Source organism: Prionailurus bengalensis, chromosome B2 (genome assembly GCF_016509475.1).
Source record: "Prionailurus bengalensis isolate Pbe53 chromosome B2, Fcat_Pben_1.1_paternal_pri, whole genome shotgun sequence".
Taxonomy (NCBI): Eukaryota; Metazoa; Chordata; class Mammalia; order Carnivora; family Felidae; genus Prionailurus; species Prionailurus bengalensis.
This window is the reverse complement of record NC_057349.1, coordinates 5354478-5377682: the sequence shown is the minus strand read 5'-3', so window position 1 is coordinate 5377682 and position 23205 is coordinate 5354478. Positions and strand designations below refer to the sequence as shown.

The window sequence follows — 23205 nt, the reverse complement described above, 5'->3', positions numbered from 1 at the left end:
TGGAGGGCAGCTGGGTGGGTGGGGATGGGCTAAATGGGTGATGGGCATTAAGCAGGGCACTTTTTGGGATGAGCACTGGGTGTCATATGTAAGAGATGAAACACTGGATTCTACTCCTGAAGCTAAGACTATACTGTATGTTGAGTTTAAATTAAAAGAATTTTTTTAAAAGATAACCAGACTGACTTGGGGTGGAGAGACGCAGTCACCGTTGCCCTAACAAAACGCGTTGCCCCAAACCCAAGACAGCAAGCTGTCAGTAGGGCTCCCTCTGCAGGCGGCAGGTGGAAAACACACCAAGTCCCCAGTCCCCCATGACACCCACCGGCCAGCACTCCCTTCCAGGGCCCCTCTCTCCCGTTCCTTCCGGTAACATGAAATACAGAAGGAAATAGCGAACCCACACACACAAAAGATTAAACCCCGCCGTTCCCACTTCTGCTAGATGTGACGGACTCAAGACTGAGTGACGCCGACTCAGGAAAAACCAAAGTCAAAATCTAAATGCCTGGGCATTTTACAAATAAGAACCCAACGTCCTAGAGAAAGGTGAAGGGCCCAGAGGCTCCGGAGAGGCCACCAAGAGACTCCACTCTGTAGTGGGGAGAAGCAGAGAGATGCCAAGACTAGGGGTCCTAAATCAATGCATAGAATGGGGCTTCCCTTGAACCCACAAATTCCGAAGATAGCCCTATTTCTATTTGCATCCTCATGAATGCGGAGGCTCCCTTGCTGCTTCTGGAGTTGTATGCTCTTGTCTACTTGTGACTCTACCTCGGTTGATTCGATTCTGACAAATGGTCCTACTGACGAGTCGGGGAGGCCTAACTTTAATCGTAGCAGTGGCTTGTCCAAGGGCAGCGAGGACTTTGAACGTTGTGCCCGATTTATTGCAGTAACTCTCCTAAGCAATTACGTTATCTCACAACGAAAGAACTTTCTACCAAAAAACAAAACCAAAAAAACCTGAGGTTAAGTAATTTGTCTAAGGTCATACTGCCTGTGGACAACAGACTCGGCTTGGGGCCAAGATGGTCTTCAGAGGCACAGCTACAGATCACGGCGCGGGGGGGGGGGGCGGTGACCCCAATTAATGGAGACAATATGTAAACACACACCCAGAAAAACGTCCAGGCACAACACGGAGCCACACTCGCCCCGCACACAGGGCCCTCGGCCCAGAGCCCGAGCGGGCTGGGCTGAGGCGACGAAGAGCCGAGATCGCGTCCTCAGCGGTTGGGGCAGCACCGCCGGGGCATCCACGGCGTACAAATTCCGGTGGCAGGGAGAGGCAGGTTGGGGGAGGGGGGGGCTCGCGGAAGAGGGAGCAGGTGCCCTGCAGTAGTTGGGGGGCTAAGGAATAATTACAGAAGAGCACTCGGGGCGGGTAAGGTGCGGCCGGCAGGTGCGTACCCCGGGGAGGCCTCCCAGGTCCGGCGGGGCGCGGGGCCGCTCTCCGCGGAGGACCCGGTGCAGCGCCGAGGGCGCAGGAGAGGGCGCTGCTCCGCGTCCCCGCGTCCCCGCGTGCCGGGCGCGTCCCCGCCGCCGCCGCCGCCTCCCTCCTCCCGCCGCCCCGACCCTTTGCACTGGGGCGCGCGCTCGCTTGCCTGCTTCCTGCCGCCGCCTCCGGGGCCATGGCGACCTGCCTGCGGCTGCGGAGCTGCCGGGCCCCGCGCCTCCCGCCCGCGCCCGCGGGCCGCGGCCTGCGCCCCGGCTGCCCCGCGCAGCCCCGCCGCTCTGCTGGGGGCCCGGCCGGCCTGTCCGCGGCGCTGCTGCGCACCGAGAGCTTCGTGGGCGGCCGCTGGCTCCCGGCCGCCGCCGCCTTCCCCGTGCACGACCCGGCCAGCGGCGCCCAGCTGGGCTTGGTGGCCGACTGCGGGGTGCCCGAGACCCGCGCCGCGGTGCGAGCCGCCTACGAGGCTTTCTGCAGCTGGAGGGGCGTCTCGGCCAAGGTGAGCGCGCTCGGGGGCCCGGGCTTGCCCCATAGGGAAACCGGCCGCGTCGCTCCCCACTCCCCGATGCGCCGGGCACGAAGTCGTAGAAAGGAGAGCAGAGGCGAGCCACGGGGAAGTTTGGAGCGTCGGCGTGGTCCCGACCGCGGTGCGGGGGGCTGGGGCCAGGCGCCGCCCTCCAGCCTCTGGAAACGTCCAGCCTGGCAGGCAGAAGCCGGAGGAGTAACATGAAATGAGCAGCGAGCCGAGGGTGGGGTGAGCAGGTCGAGGGGCCTGACCGTGGGCGGGGGGCCGGGAGGTGAGCTCAGGTGGCTCAGCCTGGGTCGTCGGGCGTGGTGCAGGACCGTGCTCCAGGTTTCGGCCTGCGTGGAAGGGCGCTGCGCTAGCGGGCATCTCCCGGGCCTGCAGGTGGTCGTCTTCACACGACCTTCCCTCTCTACCTGTCCGTGTCCTTACCTTCTTCCTGTCAAGACGCTAGTCTTGTTGGGTGAAGACCCACCTGTATGACCTCGTTGAACCTTGATAACCTCTTTCAAGACCCTGTTCTGTGATACCAAGGGCACAGCAGGGGGAGACACAATTCAGCCTGAGCATCAGGGTAGCTTCCCAGAGGACACGAGCTGCAATAATAAAGGCAGGGGAAGGGAATTCAGCTGGACCAAGATTCCCGAGTCAGGAGCGTGCCTGACCCATTTGTAGAGCAGCAAGGGGTTGGGGAGGCTCTGCAGGCGGGAGAGACGGGATGGCCTGCTGGATCCAGAGGGGAGCGTGGACTAGGTTTTACCTTGAGGGAGGTGGGGCACCGTCCCAGGGTTTCAAGCTGAGCGGTGATCAGCTTTGCATTTGCAAAGGGTACTGGAGGCATAGCACGGAGAGGGAGGGGCGGTGGAGGCCCCTTAGGGGGCTGGTGGCAGTGACTGAGGCTTGAAGCAGGGCGGTCCGCGGAAGGGTCTGTTGTGACCCTGCAGGTAACTGGAGTCCCTGGTGGTGACAGGGTGTGAGAGGAAGAGGGGTCAGCCGGGACCCCAGGGTCTCTGGCCAGAATAGCGGGGCAGGAAGGAGTGACCACCAGCTGAGACGGGGAAGGGGTGGGCAGGAGCTGGCGGTGTTGCAGGCGTCCGCAGCTCTTCTGCCCCCGTCTCTGCTCCGGTGGTTGTTTGAGCCCAGGGCTGGTGCCGGGACCGCTCACTGACACAGTCCCCGGGTGTTCACATCACCCACCTGACATCAGTGCCCTTGAACGTGAATGCGTGGCATCAGCTTGTCCTCCAGGAGCTCGGGCCTTCTCTCCTTCCTTCTTGGAAGGATCTCGGAGCATTTTCCTGAGGAAGTAAGGGGCTCCGCCTTGCCTAGGAAGACAGGCCCACCTCTGCAGCTATGAGACGTGGGCTCCGATACGGCTTGTGTGGCCACCGTGACCCTCCCTTCTTGTCCCCCGGCCTGTGCCGTCCACCCCCCGCTCTCAGCCGCTTTCTGCCCGCTTCCCTAGGCCTTCACGTCCCACCCGCCCGTTGCGGAGGTCGAGTTCACCTGTTGATTCTGCCGTTGGGCCCATCCCAGCGAGCTCACAGCCTCACTATTCTCCCTTCTCTCCATAGCACAGGTCTTGCATTTCCTGTTGACATTTTTTTTTTTTTGCCTCACAGCGTTCTTTTCACGTGTTTTAGGACCTCCCGTTTCCCACCTTGGGACCTCCTGGAGGAGCTCGGGGGAGAAGGGAGCTGGGTACTCACAGGCGCCTCATAAGCCGGCGCGTTGGTTTCCTGTGGCCGCTGTAACGAATTACCACAAGCTTCGTGACTTCACACAACACAAATGCCCTTACTATTCTGGAAGTCAGAAGCGCAAAATGTGTGGACAGGGCTGTGTTCCTTCTGGAAGCTCTAGGGGTTTCCTCACCTTTCCCAGCTTCTTGAGGCAGCCCCACACTTTTTCTGCTACTACTTGGCCTTTGACCTTCCTGCCTCTCTCTTATAGCGACCTTGTGATTACATTGGGCCCACCTGGGAAATGCAGGCTACCCTCCTCACCTCGAGGTCCTTAACGTAATCACATCTGCAAAATCCCTTTGCCACGTAAGGTAACAGGTTGACAGGTTGCAGTGATTAGGGTGAGGCCGTCTCTGAGGGCCGTTACGGTGCCTGCCACATCTGAGTACTGTTCTTGGTGCTTAACAGGTGCTTCCTCTAGTCCTTTTGATGGCTCTATGAGGTAGATACTCAATCCTTGTTTTGGATGAGGAACCTGGCTGCGAGAGGCTCAGAGTTCACCATCCACCACTCACCCCTGCTCAGGTGGGGGTTCTGGGACTTGAGCCCCACGTGACTCCGTGCACCGTGAGCCTCCCTGCTGGAGCCCTGCATGCTCACACAGCTCCTCACAAAGGCTGTGGAGGTTTCTGGGAGCTGCCCCACAAGCCTGATGGTTCAAACAACAGAAACAGATTGGCTCAGTTCTGCAGGCTAGAAATCCAAAGTCAAGGCTGCTTCCTTCTTTTTTTTTTTAACATTTTAATGTTTGTTTATTTTGAGAGACGGAGTGAGAGTGAGGGAGGGACAGAGGGAGAGGAAGACCGAGAATCCGAAGCAGGCTCCAGGCTCTGAGCTGTCAGGACAGAACCCGGCACGGGGCTCGAACTCACAAACCATGAAATCATGACCTGAGCTGAAGTTGGATGCTTAACTGACCGAGTCATCCAGGCGCCCCTGCAACATGTCTGTTTTGGGCGGACCCCATTAGCCCGTAACCCAGGCTGTGCATACTGAGGATGGTTTGTCGCCTCCCCTGGCCCCCAGGGTTCGGCCTGGACATTGTGTTTTCTGCCACCAGCAGGATCCACTTTGTATTCCTGCAGTTCTTACACCGTTTCCCGTTCTTCTCTCGTTCTCTCTCAGGCAGAGCGTGTGCTTTACATCGAGCAGACCATGTACTCAGATATTTGATTGCTTTCTCCAAGCTAGGCCCCCTAGAACACAGTCTTTCCTCTCTCACCCAGAGGAAGTGCTGGCCTGTAGTCACCAGATTCCTACCTGGCAGAGCACAGGGCCAGCAGGAAACTGTACCTGTGTGCGGTGAAATTGTTCATATTTGCACTGTTCCACAGAAGCTGCTTTTCTCTTTCACGATTTATGACTCCGCATACGCCTTTACGTGCAACTTGAAATGGAATCTCATTACTTATCAAAGAGGGGCCTGCACACCTGAGACTAACATAACGTTATATGTGGATTATGCCTCAAAAAGGAAAGGTCGAGTTGTGTCTCCCCGAGAGTGAGGGGACACGGAAGGTTATTTTGTATGACTGTTGTTTTTATTTCCTCGGCCAGGAGAGGAGTTCATTACTTCGGAAATGGTACGACTTAATGATGCAAAATAAGGATGACCTTGCCAAGATCATTACAGCTGAAAGTGTAAGTTCAAGGTCCTAACTTGTTACCCTAAGAAAATGCCCTGGAATTCTCAGGCAAAAGCTTGGGAAAGCCTCTAACTTCAGGGCTGTTCTGCAGCTAAAGAAAATGGGAATTCTTCACCTAATGGTCAAATACCAACTAATCCTTTTTTTAAATGTTTATTTATTAAAAAAATTTTTTTGATGTTTATTTATTTTTGAGATGGCGGGGGGTGAGGGGGGCTGTGGTGGAGGTGGGGAGTACAGGCAGAGAGGGAGACACAGAATCCGAAGCAGGCTCCAGGCTCTGAGCTGTCAGCACAGAGCCCGATGCGGGGCTCGAACCCATGAGCCGTGAGATCATGAGCCAAAGTCAGATGCCTAACCAGCCACCCAGGCACCCCCACAGATACCAACTAATTCTTGTGCCCGGCACCAACTTTTGCTAATGAAGCCAGGCCCTCGTCGTTGCTAGAACCATTTGTATATTGCACGCTTGAGTGACACAGAGAAACATGGATGGAGCTAGGGAGTATGACACTAAGTGAGATAAATCAGCCCAAGAACGGCTGGTACGTTTTATGATATCCTTCTATGTGGAATTTAAGAAACGGAACAAACAAAGGAAAAGTAAAAAGGACAAAAAGAGGTTCTTAAATACAGAGGACAAACTGTACTGAAGGTGGGAGGGGAGGTTATAGTGATAACCATAACACGTGAGAAATAGATTTTGAGTGAAACTATGTGAATAATGCTTTCTCACCGTTCCCAGTTGTTTCCATGTGATTGGTACGGTTGATTTTTTTTTTTCATGTTGTTTTTGTACGTTGAAAACGAGCCTGTAGCTTCTGGTAGCTGTAACAGTCATGTGACACCAGGGTCCCACCCTCGGGAAGATGTGAGGAGGAGAACAAAGGAGGAGACGCACTTGCCACTATCTTGGATGCGAACAGGATTGTGGCTTGGGTGGGGCTCGTTGCTTTCTGTCACCGTTTGTAACTCTGCTTTCCAAGACTTCTGCTGGGGTCACCGAATTTCTCAACAACCACGTGGGTTTTGTGAGGGGCAGGAGACTCGTCTGCCGTGCATGCGGCCTGGAAGAATTTCCAGGCGCGGAGTCAGGCTTTTGTGGTTAGGAGGCAGTGAATGTGTCCTTTTCTTTTTTTAATTTTTTTAAGTCTGTTTACTTACTTCGAAAGAGAGAGCACAAGTAGGGGAGGGGCAGAGAGGAGAGACCGAATCCAAGCAGGCTCCGTGCTGTCAACACAGCACAAAGCCCAATGCGGGGCTTGAACCCGCGATCCCCTGAGATCATGACCTGAGCTGAGATCGGGAGTTGGACGTTTAACGGACCTTGCCACCCAGGCGCCTCTGAATGTGTCCTTTTCCGATCCGGTCCAGGGGAAGCCGCTGAAGGAGGCGCAGGGGGAAGTTGCCTATTCCGCCCTTTTCCTAGAGTGGTTTTCAGAGGAGGCCCGCCGCGTCTACGGAGACGTCATCTACACCCCCGCCAAGGAGAAGCGGGCGCTGGTCCTGAAGCAGCCCCTCGGGGTGGCCGCGGTCATCACGCCGGTAGGTGGACCGGAGGGATGGGCAGGGGCCTGGGGTAGGAGACGCAGCGAGGGACAGCTCGCTCTTCCTCGGGGAGACGTGTGATCCTGCCGGGGGCTGTCACCTGCCCTTGCTCCCTGATTCCCAGTGTGGGGTGGCGGCCGGGGAGGCCTGTTTCTAATGCCTGCAGGGGTGGGGGGACCCACGGCAGGACCCAGTGGCTTTTCTGACATGGCTTAAAGGCTGCTTCGTGGCAGCGACTCTAGCACATCTGCAAAGGTCTTTTTTCCTAGAGGCAGGATGTGACACATTGAACATGCTGTGGTTTGGGGACATTTTTATGCTGATTTTATGGTTATCATCAACAGCCAAGTGTTTGCGTGCAGTGGGCCGGGTTCTGGAGGTGAAAAGGCTAAGAAATACAACATTGTGTCTGCCTGGACAGAGCCACAATACACTGGTGGGGCACCCAGCCCTGTCTGGGCCACCAGAGGGCCTGCTGCCTGCCAGGCCTCTCATGTCAGTTCACCTACAGTGCCCGCTGGTCCCGAGACCGCTTTCTTCCCTGGCTCAGCAGAGTCACAGGCTGACGCCCCCCTTACTGCCTAGACTGACTCCGTGTGACCCGGAACTAGACGTTCACAAGCTGTGTGACCTTGGGCAAGTTACTTAACTGCTCTGTCTCAATTTTCCCCAACGGATGTCCTCATTGTCCTCCAGGATAATAATACTGACCTCAGTGGGTGTTGATGAGGATTTAATTATAATTTAAAAGTGCTTAGAATAGTGCCTGGCACAGAATCAGCACTATGCAAATATTTGTCAAAATAAAATAGGGAGAGGTCTACAAATATAGATCTATAAATAGAAGGAAGTAATAAATCACCTGCCATTTGGAAAATTACCTTTGCTAATGTTTTCTCCTAGAGGGTCAGGCAACTACAGCTTTCAGGCCTAACCCAGCCCTGCTGCCTGTATTTGTGAATAAAGTTTTATTGGGACACAGCCACACCCATCCCTGCACGTACTGTCTGTGGCTGCCTTCACATTAGAACCACGGAGTACTTGGGGCGCCTGGGTGGCTCAGTCGGTTAAGCGTCCGACTTCAGCTCAGGTCACGATCTCGCGGTCCGTGGGTTCGAGCCCCACGTCGAGCTCTGGGCTGATGGCTCAGAGCCTGGAGACTGCTTCCGATTCTGTGTCTCCCTCTCTCTCTCTGCCCCTCCCCCATTCATGCTGTCTCTCTCTGTCTCAAAAATAAATAAAAAAAACGTTAAAAAAAAAAAAAAAAAAAAAGAACCACAGAGTACTTGAGACAGAAACTACATCCCCCAGAGCCTAAATTTTTACAATCTGGGCCTTTACAGAAAAAGTTTGCCAACTCCTGGTGTGGATACTCTTGTACTGTTTTAAATTCTGAAAATGTTCCCTGTGTTGGCGAGCCTTTGTCCCGAGTCGCCCGGGAGGTCGGGTGTCAGGTGTTCTGAGAGCTCACCTGTGCAGGAGGAGCGGGAGCACTGCTTTCGGAGTCCGTGTGTGCAATGGCATCTGTTGACTGACTTCCCGACCTGCCTGCCTTTGAACAACCGGGCGGTCCAGCGTCTCTCATCTCCTCTCTGCTCTTCTCACCCCAGTGGAATTTCCCCAGCGCCATGATCACCAGGAAGGTGGGGGCCGCCCTGGCCGCCGGCTGCACCGTGGTGGTGAAACCCGCCGAGCACACGCCCTTCTCCGCCCTGGCCCTGGCCGAGGTGAGCCTCTCCCCCGCGGTCGTACGGAGCTGACCAAGTCCAAGCAGCAGATTGAAAACCTGCCCCTTTAGCTGCGTCTCATGCTGGATGGTGTTGGGTTTTAACTGACTAGCAGTTATTTTAAGTCTGACGTTTGAGAAAAAGCAACAATGGGGGACTTTCTGACATCTGTACACATGTTTTAGGCTGCCCTAAAGATGCTCTCTGTCCTCCTGCTCCCGCCGCCGGCCACTCCCCCCCCCCCCCCCCCCCCCCCCCCCCCCCCCCCGTCCTCTGTGCGGACTCTCTGGCCGGCACCTGCTGCTGCGCTGGGCGGTCACAGCGGCCGCTCTGGGGGCGCCTGCCCTGCGTTCCGCGAGCACCTGGGGGCCGCTTGGGCTCCTCCGTGACCCGCCCGTCGCACGGCTTCCGTCCGCACCCGCCGGTCGGCCCGGAGCAAGCCGCCAGGCTGCCGGTTCTCCCACAAGGCTGCGGGGCGGGTGCCGGGTGCCCGCGCAGCGGGGGGGGGGGGGGGGGGGGGGGGGCGGCCAGGCGGTTGTCCCGACTGCCGTCTTCGCGGCGGACGCCCGGGCAGTCGGACGTCGGACGGGTGAGCGCAGCGGCGCGGGAAACACGCCGACCGTCCTGCGCACGCCGCTGCCCATCTCGTCCCCGATACTTGGGTTTGGCCGTGTCGTTGCCCTCGCTGGGTTTACGAGGGGACTCAGAGAGGGCGCAACACTCTGCTGTTCCCGCCGTCTTCCCAGAATCCCCAGTCGGGTTCCTGCGGCGTTGACTGTGCGGGAGGTTCGGCCGTGACGGTGATTCCTGCAACGGCTGACCCAAGGAGGGTCAGCGTGGAAGGAGCGCGCGCGGGGTCCGGGCCCGGGCGCTGGCGGGTGGGCGCGCTGCCTCCCTTCGGCCCTGGTGTGCGGCCCGGGCGTCGCCTCCCTTTCCTGGCCGCTGGCCTGCGAGGTCACCTGTGGGCGGCTCTGCCCCCTGCGCGCCTTCTACAGGTGAACCCCAAGCTTCTTGAACTCTCCTCCCATTTTTCAGGGAAGAAATCCAAGGGGCTTTTTTCGTTTTTGTTTTTTCTCTTTATTTTTGCAAACAGAAAGTGGCATGAAAACTCATGCCGTAAAAGAGCTCAGTGTGTGACAACGCATTTAATACCACCTTGGCGTGAATAAGGATCTCATTTCAGGCCCAAATATATTCGTATTCTGTCCCCAGGTCAATTTAGTATTTCCCCCAGTACGTTCTGGATTTAAACAGCCGTTTCTCTCTTCCCGGTTCCGGTTTGATCACGTGCTGCCCCCCGCCTGCCGTTTCTGTAGCTCGCGGACCAGGCTGCGATTCCTCCCGGCGTGTACAACGTCATTCCCTGCTCCAGAGCGAAGGCCAAGGAAGTAGGGGAAGCACTTTGTACTGACCCTCTGGTGTCCAAAATCTCCTTTACTGGCTCCACAGCTACCGGAAAGGTACGTGACTTAAGTGCCAGAGAAAACAGATGTCGTTCTCATATTTTCCTTGGAGACTGAAAATACTAGTTCCTCGTTATCAACCTCTTAAGGAACATTCTCAGCAGAGTGTTGAAAGGTTTGTTGCATAAAGTGATGTCTGATCATCCTCTGGAGACATTTTGGATGGTGTCCCTTACTGTGAACCTGACCCAGGCTTCTGACCATACCGAGGGGTCGGCGCAGCTGGAGCTCTCAGGATTTGTGGCCCGGGGAAGTGGCTGAAATCTATCCGTTGTGTTTCCTCAGTTGTGAGATGCGCATTTCTTTCATGATCTGGAATAAAGTTTCCAGAAACATACAACTGATGTTGGAATGGAGGTCTTGGAATTGAACAAAAATTGTAGGTAGTAGAAAGGTCCTTGCAGAAATAGAAAGGCCTTTTTGTTCGTTTCCTTAAAAAGCTTTACAGTTGTGCGTCGTCCTACAAATTTATACTGAGAGAATAATTGCAGTGTTATTTTTTTTTTCAACGTTTATTTATTTTTGGGACAGAGAGAGACAGAGCATGAACGGGGGAGGGGCAGAGAGAGAGGGAGACACAGAATCGGAAACAGGCTCCAGGCTCTGAGCCATCAGCCCAGAGCCCGACGCGGGGCTCGAACTCCCGGACCGCGAGATCGTGACCCGGCTGAAGTCGGACGCTTCACCGACTGCGCCACCCAGGCGCCCCTGCAGTGTTATTTTTAACAAGAAATTAGGAAGCTAAATTTCCAACAGATGGGGGCTAAATAAATTTATGAAATAGCCATGCGATGGAATACAGGAATGTTCTAGGGGTGCCTGGGTGGCTTAGTTGAGCTTCTGACTTCAGCTCAGATCATGATCTCACAGTTTGTGAGTTTGAGCCTCACATCGGGCTCGCTGTCAGCCCAGAGCCTGCTTCAGATCCTCTGTCCCCCTCTCTCTCTGCCCCTCCCCTGCTTGCGCTCTCCCAAAAATAAATATTAAAAAAAAGAATGTTCTAGAAACATGTACTAACATAAGAGAATCTTCACATTATAGTGTTACACTAAAGGAATATGGTATAAAGTGCTATGAAAGTGTTAAGATGTTCCAGATACGTGGTTAATTGGGAAGATAAAGGTTACAAAACTGTATAAATCTACCATTGTTTTCTTTATTAAAAAAAAAAAGAGGAAGTACATATATATGAACTTGTGTGTGTGACCATATTCTGAATCAGTATACCTCAAAATTTTATCAGTGCTAAGCTATGGGCTATGGGATTCTGGGAGATTTTATTATCTTCCCTCTAATATGATTAAGCCAATTGTCCCGTAAAGTTTTTTAATTTTTTTTTATTTCTTTTAACATTTATTTATTTTTGAGAGAGAGCAAGAGACAGAGTGTGAGTGGGGGAGGGGCAGAGAGAGGGAGACACAGAATCTGAAACAGGCTCCAGGCTCTGAGCTGTCATTACAGAGCCCGATGTGGGGCTCGAACTCATGAGCAGTAAGATCATGACCTGACCCGAGGTGGGACACTTAACCTACTGAGCCACCCGGACGCCCCACCACATAATTTTTTAATAGGTAATACACTTAGATGGTTCAGGAAGCCAGACGATGTAAACACGCTCACATTCAGAAGGCTCTCTCCTGCTCCTGACTCCCTCCCTTCTATAAGTAAATACTCTTTGTTTCTTGTTACCTTCCTACTGTTTATCAAATAGAGATATGTGTTCTGTCTTATTTTTGAGAGAGAGAAAGAATGTGTGAGCACCAGCAGGAGAAGGGCAGAGAGAGAGAGGGAGAGAATCCCAAGAGAGAGAGAATCCCAAGCAGGTTCTGCGCTGTCAGTGCAGAGCCTGATGCAGGGCTCCATCCCATGAACTGCAAGACCTGTGCCGAAACCAAGAGTCAGACACTCAACCGATTGAGCTGCCCAGGTGCCCCTAGAAATAGACGTTCTCATTTCCTCCTTTTCTTATACAGACCACCATCCCACGTACACTACTGTGCGCCTGGCTTTTCCATTGCTGGGGAGTTGTGGGAAACAGAGGCTTACCGGTGCGGGTGGCTGGGTAGCTGCTCCTGCCTGGTGCTCACGGAGTCTGTGCTCTGTTGCAGATACTGCTGCACCACGCAGCTGGCTCTGTGAAGAGGGTCTCCATGGAGCTGGGCGGCCACGCCCCGTTCATCGTCTTCGACAGTGCCAACGTGGACCAGGCTGTCGCGGGAGCCATGGCATCCAAATTTAGGAACTCTGGACAGGTGAGTCCTGTGGCGATTTTCAGGGTGTGTGTGTGTGTGTGTGTGTGTTTCACAAAGATCTTACCACCTGACTCACCTCCTGGAAGGAAAACTTGTAGGTTCCTTCCGTAATTCTTTCTTTACTCTTTGAGCACGTATTTCTTAAGGCCCTCTTTTTGCCAGTGACTGTTCCGGGCTCAGAGGGTCCAAATGGAAATAAGGTGTAATGAGGAATTTCATGGACAGATTTTTTTTTTAATTAAACTGTTCTCTTCCTACTCGTCAGTTATTCCCTCACCTTAGTTATTATCTTCAGTTTTCCCTCACTGGGCTTTTCTCTGCTGCACAGGTAAAGTCATCTCCTCAGACACAAAACAGCCTGAACAGCTGGGGTCTGAGGCCCACAGTCTTAAGGAAAAGAAAGTAGGAAAATGTTGAGATGGTTCTGGAAAAACTCAAAACCCTGCTGCCTGGGTCTCACTGTCCTTGAGGTGGAGGCGGCCTGACAGGCACACGGTACAGGTGCCCATGGGGTCTCCAGGTTGCCATCGGAGTGGCGGCCCGAGTTCACACCTCCAAGGAAATCTCGGAATAACACATCTGGTGCGGACCTTCAAAGTGACCTGATACAAACCCTGCATTTTATACATGAGGCAACGAAACTCTGGAGAGACTGTTTGACTTGAAGTCCTACGTCCCTGGGTCGTAGGGCCAGCCAGCACTGCTAAGGAGCTGGGACTGTGGACCAAGAGGCCTGTCTCCTGGTTTCTCTCCAGGCTGTTGCCAGAAACCTGGCTTCTTACAAAATATCCTTAAGCACTTTGTCTCAGAGTACCATCAATAAGTGGTTTTATTTTTTTTTTAAGTTTATTTATTTATTTTGCAAAAGCTCATGTGAGTAGGGGAGGGGCAGAGAGAAAGAGGGAGAATCCCAAGCAGGCTCCATGTTGGCAGCATGGAGCCCGGCTTGGGGCTCGATACCATGATCCATGAGATCATGACCTGAGCTGAAATCAAGAGTTAGACGCTCAATGGACTGAGCCACCCAGGTGCCCCAATAAGTGGTTTTAAATGCATTCCAGAGACAGAATAAAAACTCCCTGAAAGGTTATATTGTGGGGGAAAAAAGGTGAAATCTTGTATAATACTCTGTATCAAATAGTTTTCATCCTTGTGTTGACCTTTGGTAATTAATTTTTCCCCTTTCATATAACCTTAAATAGCTTGGTTGTTTCCGAAATACCTGTGTTTTCTTTTAGAAACATAAAATGCCAATATGTGTAACCTTCAGAGTTATAAAGCTACAACTTTGAGGTATGTTGATTTAAGCCAGTAAAAATGCATAGGATGCAAAATTATATGTAAGTAGATAGTTTCTACTAGAAAAATACATGATTAAGAAAAACATACAGGAAGAAAATCTATCAGTGATAACTGCAATTCCTATAATGTGGTTGTATTTTATAATTTTAAAATATTAGGTCTAATTAGGAAAAAATAAGCAAAAGTCTTTTCAATAATTTAGGTTGACGTGGAAGAACGGCCATTTTCAAAATGTCAAATTCAGCCAAACCCTTAAATAGTTTAATAAGCTAGTAGATAGAAGTCAGTCTTTGACTGCCTTCCTTCCTGCTCCTGCTCTGTCACTGCAGCAAAACTGTCTCTCGTGGAGTTACTGTTTTTTTATGCTCCTTTCTTCTTCCTGTTTGTTTCATAATGGCTTACTTAACCCTTTGGAAAAAACTTGAGTCGGGTGGCTTTCTCTTTTTGTGCAGATGTTTGTACTTGCTTACTTGTTTAACCTCGAGGTGAGGCAGCTATGGACGAGGTTGGAGAAGAATGAGCACTTTGTGCATTCGTCTTCAGAGCCCCAACCACATGGGGAGGAATATGGCAGGTTGGACACAGGACAAGAGCCACTTGGGGAAGTGTTTTCACATGGAGTATCTGATAGCAACAGTGAAACTTTTATTGGCTGGGTCAGTAGCTTCTGACAAATGGTCTTGTGAATTTGGTTTGGGTTTTTTTTCTGTCCAGACTTGCGTTTGCTCAAACCGTTTCTTGGTGCAAAGGGGTATCCACGATTCCTTTGTGAAGAAATTTGCCGAGGCAATTAAAACGAACCTGCGTGTGGGTAATGGATTTGAGGAGAGAACTACTCAAGGCCCATTAATTGATGAAAAGGCGGTAGAAAAGGTAAGTTCATTTGCTTTTCTGTTAAATTTCATGGTTTCAGTGTCAAGAGCTTTAACTGGCAAAAAACACTTTAGTAAGGTGCCCAGCAAGGCTGTTTTGGAAACAATGGAGAAATCAGAAAAAAGTGAATTTCTGCCCATTTGCATGAATTAAATAAATGGTATCATCTGGCTTATAAGCTTTTCTGGCTCTGTCATTACACTGAGCACTCGTCAGATGTCACTTTATTTTTAATGTTTATTTTTGAGAAAGAGAGAGAGAACACACGCACGCACATGTTGGGGAGAGGCAGAGAGAGAGGGAGACACAGAATCCGAAGCAGGCTCCAGTATCCAAGTTGTCAGCACAGAGCCCAACACGGGGCTCAGACTCGAACCATGAGATTATGACCTGATCTGATGGCGGACGCTTAACCGACTGAGCCACCCAGGCGCCCCGAACTCTGTTACTTTAGATCTCCTACTGCCCTCCCTAAATTTTCTCTGATAGTGGTGATCATTCTATCCCTGGCTGCCTCAGGAATTAGGATCTTGAAAGACAAAGTTCTTTAAATTTTTGAACAGCTAAAAGGAAAGGAAGACCGGTTTTATTTTTGAAATCATGGGTGTTTCAGCTGAAATGCTGGCTTCCATTGACAACAAAATGCCCTTCAGAAGAATCCTTGGCAAAAGCATCTGGTAGGGAGATGCAGAGGAACAGAAGCCACACCCAGTATTTACAAATGCCAGGAGAGAGAGACTGCTTTTAGGAAGGATCTGTTTGTTCAAAGAAAGTCATGGTCTAGATAGATCACTAGCTGGGCGAGAGTTCTGCCCTTGGTGTTTTAAAACATAATCTCCTGTTTTAAAACATAATCCTTTTAAATAAAGAAGATGTACTACGTATATACAATGGCACATTACTCAGCCATAAAAAAAAAAAAAAAGGAATGAAATCTTGCCATTTGCAACAACATGGATGGATCTAGAGGGTATAACGTGAAGTGAAATAAGTCAGTCGGAGAAAGACAAATACCATAAGATTTCAACCATATGTGGAATTTAAGAAAAAAAAACAAAGAAGAAATGACTCAAGAAAAATCAGACTTTTAACCACAGAGAACACACTGGTGGTCACCAGAGGGGGAAAGAGGTGGGTGAAATAAGTGATGGGGATTTAGGAGTACACCGATCATGATGAACACTGGGTGATGTCTGGAACTGTTGAATCACTATATTATATACCAGAAACTACTAGAACGTGGTATGTTAATGACCCTGGAATTAAATAAATAATGGGGGAAAACCTTATCCTTTTTAGAGTTACTTACAAGGAACTTTCTTGTGATACGAACATCCAGTATGCTCTTTAGATAAGTCTCTATTAATAGAAAGGATTTTAATGGAATAATTTAAGTTGGACAGAAAATGGAGGCTGGAGATTGATGTGCAGGGAAGAAAGGAGGTGGCCCAAAGACCCACATCTGTTGCCTCACCCAGCGGGAGCCAAGGGAAGCACTGAGGTTTGACAGAGCTCTGATAACTGTCTAGTGATTGCCTTGGCATTGCCCTAGTAGAGAACATGCATTAAAGTGTATGTTGGTACCACCTGCATTTTTGATGTGACTTTGGACCCTGTGCCTTGATTGCCAGTGGAGACAATTTGGGTCTGAACTAGCTGTGGCTCGAGGGACAGAGTGCTGGTTCTTAACCCGCCCTGTGCCTTTCACACCTGCAGATGCCAGAGTCCTTCCCGAGGAGACGGGGTGTGAGTAGGGCCTCAGCACTGAGAGTTTTTCAAGTGCCCCCGCTGTTTTTAATTTGCCAGCCTGGGAGACCACTGTCCTAGAGATTTTGGTGTTCCTGCCAAAGTGAAGGTGCAACCATTGGCCTCTAGAGGGCGCTGTGTCCCAGGACTTCGAACAAGGAAAGTGAAGGATGTTTTTCAGAGTTTAGTAGAAAACCTCTTGTCTGCAAAAATCCATTGTGCCTGCTTTAGTAATACCCACAGTCACAGGGTAAATTTGGGTGGGGGGGACACTGCACATGACACCTAACATGACCAGAAAAGGGCAGACCATATTCTCTCTGGGGGCAAAGAGGTGGCCCTTGTTAAATATAATTAGTTTTCGAGCTATAAATCGTGGAAGGTAAGCCATGACGGCTAATGGGGTTTGTTGCAGACAGTGGACTCTGAGAGCATGGTAGGGGGCGAGGGATTAAAAAGGGCGGTTCTGGAGGGTGGAGTGTGCCCCAGCCAGTATTTACCTTTCCTGAAATCCCGTGGCATATTCTGCCAAGAATAAGAGTCCTCCCCTGGGAGGTCTCCGGGGACCAAAGGTTGTGGAGAACTTCTGGAAGGAGGAATGGATGGTGCTAATACAAAAGTCAAAGCAGACGAAGCATTCCCAGGGGAAGCCTGTAGGGGAAGTGGGTGCCATTTTTTAGGATGGAACTTTCTAGAAGTGGGTAGGGTAGGAATGGGAGCAGGGGAAACATGGCGCCAACTAATTATATTTTGTACAGTTTTCTGGGCCGTCCCTACACCATTGCACCTCACAGCCACCACCAGGAGAGTGTAGGCATTTGCTCTGGGCAGGAGGTGAGCTACGGCTCCAACCTCAGTTGGTGTGCCTTTGCCCTCTGGGGACAGGGGCTGTCCCTAACGTGAAGCCTGCCAAGTCAGAATAAACCTGAGCTTGCCGTTGTCCCCTTGTTCAGGGGAGAGACCGGAAACTGTAAAGGCCACCCACGTCACCCAGCCAGTCCTTCACGAGGAAGGTGAACAGCCAGGGTTTGGAGCAAACCCTCAGGAATGAGAGGAACACCTGACCCTCAAGGAAGCAGATGAGTCCCGGAACAGAAAGGAATTTTCTGAGGATCATAGCGTCATCCGTGTGCTTCTGAGAAGATAGCGCATCTACAAAACAGAAGCAGGTCCTGTGAAAATTGAGGCAGTGAGAACAAGAGAGTTTTCAGAAATTAAACACATGATGGTCAAATTTTTTAAAAACATCAGTAGATGAAGACAGAAGGCAGAACCAAGGAGAATTTAAAGCAAAAGATAAAGAGATGAGGGGCACCTGGCTGGTTCGGTCTGTACAGCATGTGACTTGATCTTGGGGTCATGAGTTTGAGCCCCATGTTGGGTGTAGAGATTACGTAAGAAATACAAGTTGTTTTTTTTTTAAAGACAAATGAAAAATATGACAAATTTGAAAAGAAATCAGAATTAATCTGAGGTGAGAGGCATATCCATTTTAGCTACAGGAACTCTAGAACAGACATAGAAGTAGCAGCATTATCAAAAACATGAGAAATGAAAACTCAGAGCCAGGGGAAAATGATTCTTCAGATGGAAAGACTTTACCAACTGCCAAGTGGAAGGAAAGCAGAAAGCCCAGATCCATTCTGCTAGAACAGTGGAGTGTCAGGAACATAGAAGATCCTAAAAGCTTCCAGAGATGGGGGGGGAAAGCTACCTGCCAAGGGGCGAGAACTATTTTGGAAGCGCTTTTCAACAACACTAGAAATAGAGACGTGTACTTAGCGTTCTGAAGGAAAATTGGATGACAATTCCACCACCAACCAACACAAGGTAAAAACATCAGACATGGCAGGCAGCTCTTCCTGCCCATGGGTCCTGTCCCCGTGCTTTCAAAAACTACCTTTTTTGCACCCCCCTAAAAAAAAACGAAACAAAAACAAAACCATGAGACACGCAGTGTCAGGAAACTCAGGAAGCACACCATTTTCAGTGCACCTTTTTCAAAATGACCACTTGAGAAGAATGCATGAGAACAAAGTGAAAGTGAAGAGGACAGCATGGCACCCAAGAACCTGGAGCCAGCTCAAGAGTGTGAGAACAGAGGCGCCTGGGGGGCTCAGTCAGTTAAGCATCCGCGTCTTGGTTTTGGCTCAGGTATAACCTCACGAGCCTTACGTTGGGCTCTGTGCTGACAGTGCAGACCTTGCTTGGGAGCCAGTCACTCTCTCTCACTCTCTCTCTCTCTGCCATCCCTCGCTCTCTTTCCCTCAAAAGAAATAAAGTTAAAAAACAAAAACAAAAAAGAGTGCAAAGAACAAATGTCAGGGCAACTTCAGGGTGCCGGGCCCAGAAGGACATCAGGTCATACCAGACCCTTCAACAAATGGTAGAATGGAACAGCGGAAAAACAAAGAGCAGGGGAAGGCGGCACTGCACCTGCCACATGCCCTCCTCCTGCCTCTGCGTCTCCACGTATTTGGTTCTTTCTAGCTAGAAAGCATGAGGGCACCTCGTTCTCAACCTATTTTTTTAAGAAAAAGAAATGAAGAAAAGCACAGTTTTCTGCAGATTTAACATTCTAAGAGATTGTATCCTCTCCAACATATCTTCAAGCCCGCTGTCCCGGGCTCCTCCTCTTCTCTTTACGCAGGTAGAGAAGCACGTGAATGACGCAGTGTCCAAAGGCGCCACTGTTGTGACAGGCGGGAAGCGACACCAACTTGGAAAAAACTTCTTTGAGCCCACACTGCTCAGCAATGTCACCAGGGACATGCTCTGCTCTCACGAAGAGACGTTTGGGCCTCTGGCACCAGTTATCAAGTAAGACCACCCAGCGGGTGGATTGGGGAAGGAGGACACCAAGAAAGGAACGCCGTTCGAGTGCCGTTTCAAGGCCCTGGGGCTGGGACGGGGGGCTGCAGAGGCAGGGCTGTGTAGTGTCAGCAGAACAACAACTCCCATTCATGGTTCTAAAATAATTTGTTTTTATCATTGCCTATGCAGAGCACAGAATTCAGCAGCTTCTTTACTTTGCCTCCTGACTTTTGTGTTTTCTGCTGAAATCATTTTTCTTCTCCTCGGAGCACATCCTCAAAGAGCTCTTTCGAGGGAGTTAGGGAAATGCACTTGCTGCGCTCTTAGGTGATGTTTTGTCTCACGTTCAAAAGTCAGTAATAATCAACCTGGATAAACTTCTAGGTTCAACGCTGTATCATTTCTCTGTCTCCTTATTTCTGGAGTCGTCACTGAGAAAGTTGGTGTCTGGTTCTTGTTTCTTTGAAAAGGATCTAGTTTTTCTTTTTTGGAGACTATGAAGATTTCTCATGGTCTCTGACGTTAAGTTCTACCGGTGAGGCACGTCGTGAGCGTCTTCATGCTGCGGTCCTAATGTCTTCCTTGAATATCTAAGGTGTGTGTCTGGTCCCGGGAAATTGCTGGTCACTGTTTCTCCAGCAGGTTTTTCTCTCCCCTCCATTCGTTCCGTAACGGCCTCTAGGAGGTCTGTGGTAGAGACACGTCCGCGTCACCCCGCTCCTCTTCGCTCTGTTCATCGTACCTCCTCATCCGTTCCCGACACCTTCTGGGACATCCCCTCCCTGCCACCTGCCCGCTGAGCCATCCATTCCTGAGATACATACACTGTGCCACCCAGCCCACCCACCGTGTTCCTTCAGTTACTGTCATCCATGCTATCTCCACTTCTTTGTTCTTCCCCATAATGGAGTCTCCCCACTTCCTCATTCTCCCTTGTTTTGCTGTGGATGCTTATCCGTTTCCTACATCTTTTTCTGTCCCACTGTTGCTGCCTCCTGGCTTGTAGATCATTCTGTTTCTTATCCTTCTCCGTCTCCTCCAGAGAGATGGCTGGCTCCTGCTGCCGGCAGATCTCTGAATTTAAGAACTGGGGTGCTCAGAGCCCTTTGCCCCGGAAGAATGCTTCTCAAATCTTGTTCTGGAAAGAAAGGGATAAAGCTGGAAGGGGCCACAAGGGGCTTTGGTTTCTCTGCTGTTCATCTCAGGGAGGAATACACGCACGCAGAGCCCTGGCCACCCCCCCCCCACCCCAAGCTTCCTGGGGACAGCTTGCTTCTAAAGTGGTTGCCGATTGTTACAAAGTCTCGGTAGGCAGCAAGAGCAGTGATCCTTTTTGAAGGCATTTGGTTTGACCTTCCGAGTCGCCGCTGTTCCCTATGGCCAGCCTGCTTGCCTCTCGTTCTCGCCAGAGAGGAACCGTGTGTGTTGAGCAGCGGGGCTCTTTGCTCCTGTGCTCGGCCCTGGGGTCTCTGCAGATCTCCCGACTTACACCGTGCCATTATTCAGGAAACAAGTCAGGAGACCAGAGAGCCGGCTTTCTTTGCCCTCTCCCCTACAGATTTTGCTGACAACCCCTTTAACTCTGGCAGGTTCGACACAGAGGAGGAGGCTGTGGCGATCGCTAACGCAGCTGACGTCGGGCTGGCAGGTAGGCGCTCCTGGCTCCGTGGGAATCAGAACCACTCCTGGAACCGATGCTGGCGTTTGCCTTTTAAACATCCCCCTGGGTTTTGAGTCAGAAATGCCATTGTAGCGTGTGTTCTGCTGCTTTTCGGGGCACGAGCGGGTCTGTGCAAGGTCACGGCCTCCTGTCTGGTCCTTCCCACATTTTGGAGCTCCTGGTGAGAGCTGGGGGGCAGCTTGTGGGTGGAGAAGCGCACACCCCAAAATTCCCACGTTCTCGGAGGCTTGATGCCTGGAAGTTCACGTCTTTTTCTTCCACTCCGCCTGACTCCTGGCGGCCTGAGCCAGACCGAGGGGAGCCGCGGGGACCCTGGAAGTAGCAATGACCGTGCGTGCAGACGGAGCCTGAGTGGCCACCGTCCTTTTAGTTCGGAGATGGTCAGGGTGGCCACGGGACATATCCCACTGCCAGACACCAGCGTATGCACATAAATGCACTGGCAAATCTGCATTTAGCATCCGCAGTGAGGAGAGCGCGCTGAGGAAGATACAAAGACACAGATACACGGTTGCTCGGTAGCAGCTTCCCCTCTGGGGGTGAGCAAAGTACGTGGAACCGGAGGAAGGCCACGCACACTGGGGAGGCCCTTCCCCCAGCTGTCTGTGCAGACCTGTCGCGAGGCTGCAGTAGGACGTATGCCCGAGTGCCTCGGTGACACTGCACCCAGCGCGCCTCTCGTCCCTTCCCAACAGGATGCGGGGAGAGGAGGCCGCAGCCTGCACTAGGCCATCCGTGTTAGGCAGAGATGGGAGGAGAGAGATTCTGGGCCCGGGGGCCACGGGGGTTCAGGTCGGAAAGGGTGGTGGTGATGGGCGTGATGAAAGGAAACGCTGAAAAGGACTAGACAGAGGTCGCCTGTGGCATCCTCTGCTTTAGACGCGACGTCTGTAACGACTGTATAAGCCGCGTGTGCCCTTTCTTCCCCTGACAGGTTATTTTTACTCTCAAGACCCAGCCCAGATCTGGAGAGTGGCCGAGCGGCTGGAAGTGGGCATGGTGGGCGTGAACGAGGGGCTGATCTCCTCTGTGGAGTGTCCTTTCGGCGGGGTGAAGCAGTCTGGCCTCGGGAGAGAGGGGTCCAAGTACGGCATCGACGAGTACCTAGAGCTCAAATACGTGTGCTTCGGGGGCTTGTAGGACTCGTCAGTGCTTTAAAAAATAAAGAAAGGAAGCTGACGTGCACTTACGGGGACATGCCATCCATTATTCTAGGTGAACTTCTAGGTGAGTGGAATTAGGGATTTTTCAAACTCCTCCAATACTCATGATCTTAAGCACAGGTGAGCCCCACCCCTCCCCTTACCTAACGAGGGACCAGCAGATGCCACACGTCTGGGGCGCAGACTCCCCAAGAACCAGCACTGCGTGTATAGAGCGAAGCCCTGGAACTCCACCAAGAGCTGGGTGTCCCGTCCCAGAGGCTCATCACTGCCTGGGCCGTGACCCCGCCATCTCCCCTGTGGCTCTGAGCTCACACCAGAGAGGGCTGCCCGGAGGACCCCTGAGCATGAGGACAGGCCGGGCAGAGGTGGGCCCACCGTCCCTGTCAATCTCCTGGCTCAGCTCTACACGCCCGTGCCGTGTATTCCTAAATGTTGCCACAGAGACTGAATTGATCATTTTTTTTTTTTTAATTTTTTCTTCAACGTTTTTATTTATTTTTGGGACAGAGAGAGACAGAGCATGAACGGGGGAGGGGCAGAGAGAGAGGGAGACACAGAATCGGAAACAGGCTCCAGGCTCTGAGCCATCAGCCCAGAGCCCGACGCGGGGCTCGAACTCACGGACCGCGAGATCGTGACCTGGCCGAAGTCGGACGCCTAACCGACTGCACCACCCAGGCGCCCCTGAATTGATCATTTTTAAGACTTCGCAGTAGCACAGAATCTCCTGTGTTTCTGTGAGGAAAGAAAGAACACGCCTCTCTTTTTCTGGACCTTTTTTCTTAAGCTTATTTTTCCAGTAATCTCTACACCCAGCATGGGGCTCAAACTCACGACCCCAAGATCAAGAGTCACGTGCTCCACTGACTGAGCCAGCCAGGCGCCCCGGGAGCGTTTCAGTTAAAGCTTCATCATCCTAAATTTACTACTTAAAGATCATGCTCTCATCTCCATCCTGCTTTCCATTTCATTTTGTCTCCTTCAGGAAGTCAGCCTAGGCGGAAAGCAGAGAGCAGCAGAGGCAGCTGGGAGAAGGGAAGGCACAGAGGCGTGGCCCGGCAGCCCTTGGGGGGTGGGGGGGAGCTTAGTTCCCGTAGATGCGCCATTCGGCAGTCCGTCCCTTATGCAGAGGAGAGATGGTGTACGTGGCTTGCTTAGTTCAATGGGAGATTGCGAGGCCAACAGAAACCGAAATGTTTGCAAAAAAAGAAAGAAAAAAATTCGGTGCCAGTAAAGGGGCCATTATTCTTAGTAGCAGCAGAACCC

General features: G+C 51.7%; 1 protein-coding gene and 1 long non-coding RNA gene across 3 annotated transcripts; one reads left to right on the top strand and one right to left on the bottom strand.

The window, feature by feature from the left end:
• Positions 1-1619: 1619 nt before the first annotated feature.
• ALDH5A1 (aldehyde dehydrogenase 5 family member A1) lies at positions 1620-21958 on the top strand. Of its 2 annotated transcripts, XM_043590700.1 has the most exons (10): positions 1620-1952; positions 5279-5362; positions 6742-6912; positions 8526-8642; positions 9959-10102; positions 12214-12357; positions 14374-14532; positions 18929-19098; positions 20682-20740; positions 21708-21958. In XM_043590700.1, exons 1-10 carry the CDS (start codon positions 1635-1637, stop codon positions 21911-21913), a joined length of 1572 nt encoding a protein of 523 aa, XP_043446635.1. In that variant the 5' UTR covers positions 1620-1634; the 3' UTR covers positions 21914-21958. The 2 variants fall into 2 exon arrangements, with proteins under 2 accessions (XP_043446635.1, XP_043446636.1); XM_043590701.1 differs by lacking the exon at positions 8526-8642.
• On the bottom strand, positions 9717-12262 carry LOC122489167. Its single transcript, XR_006298846.1, has 2 exons — positions 12152-12262; positions 9717-10417 (listed from the first exon to the last, which is right to left on the bottom strand). It is a non-coding gene; the product is annotated as an uncharacterized LOC122489167 (long non-coding RNA).
• Positions 21959-23205: the final 1247 nt, after the last annotated feature.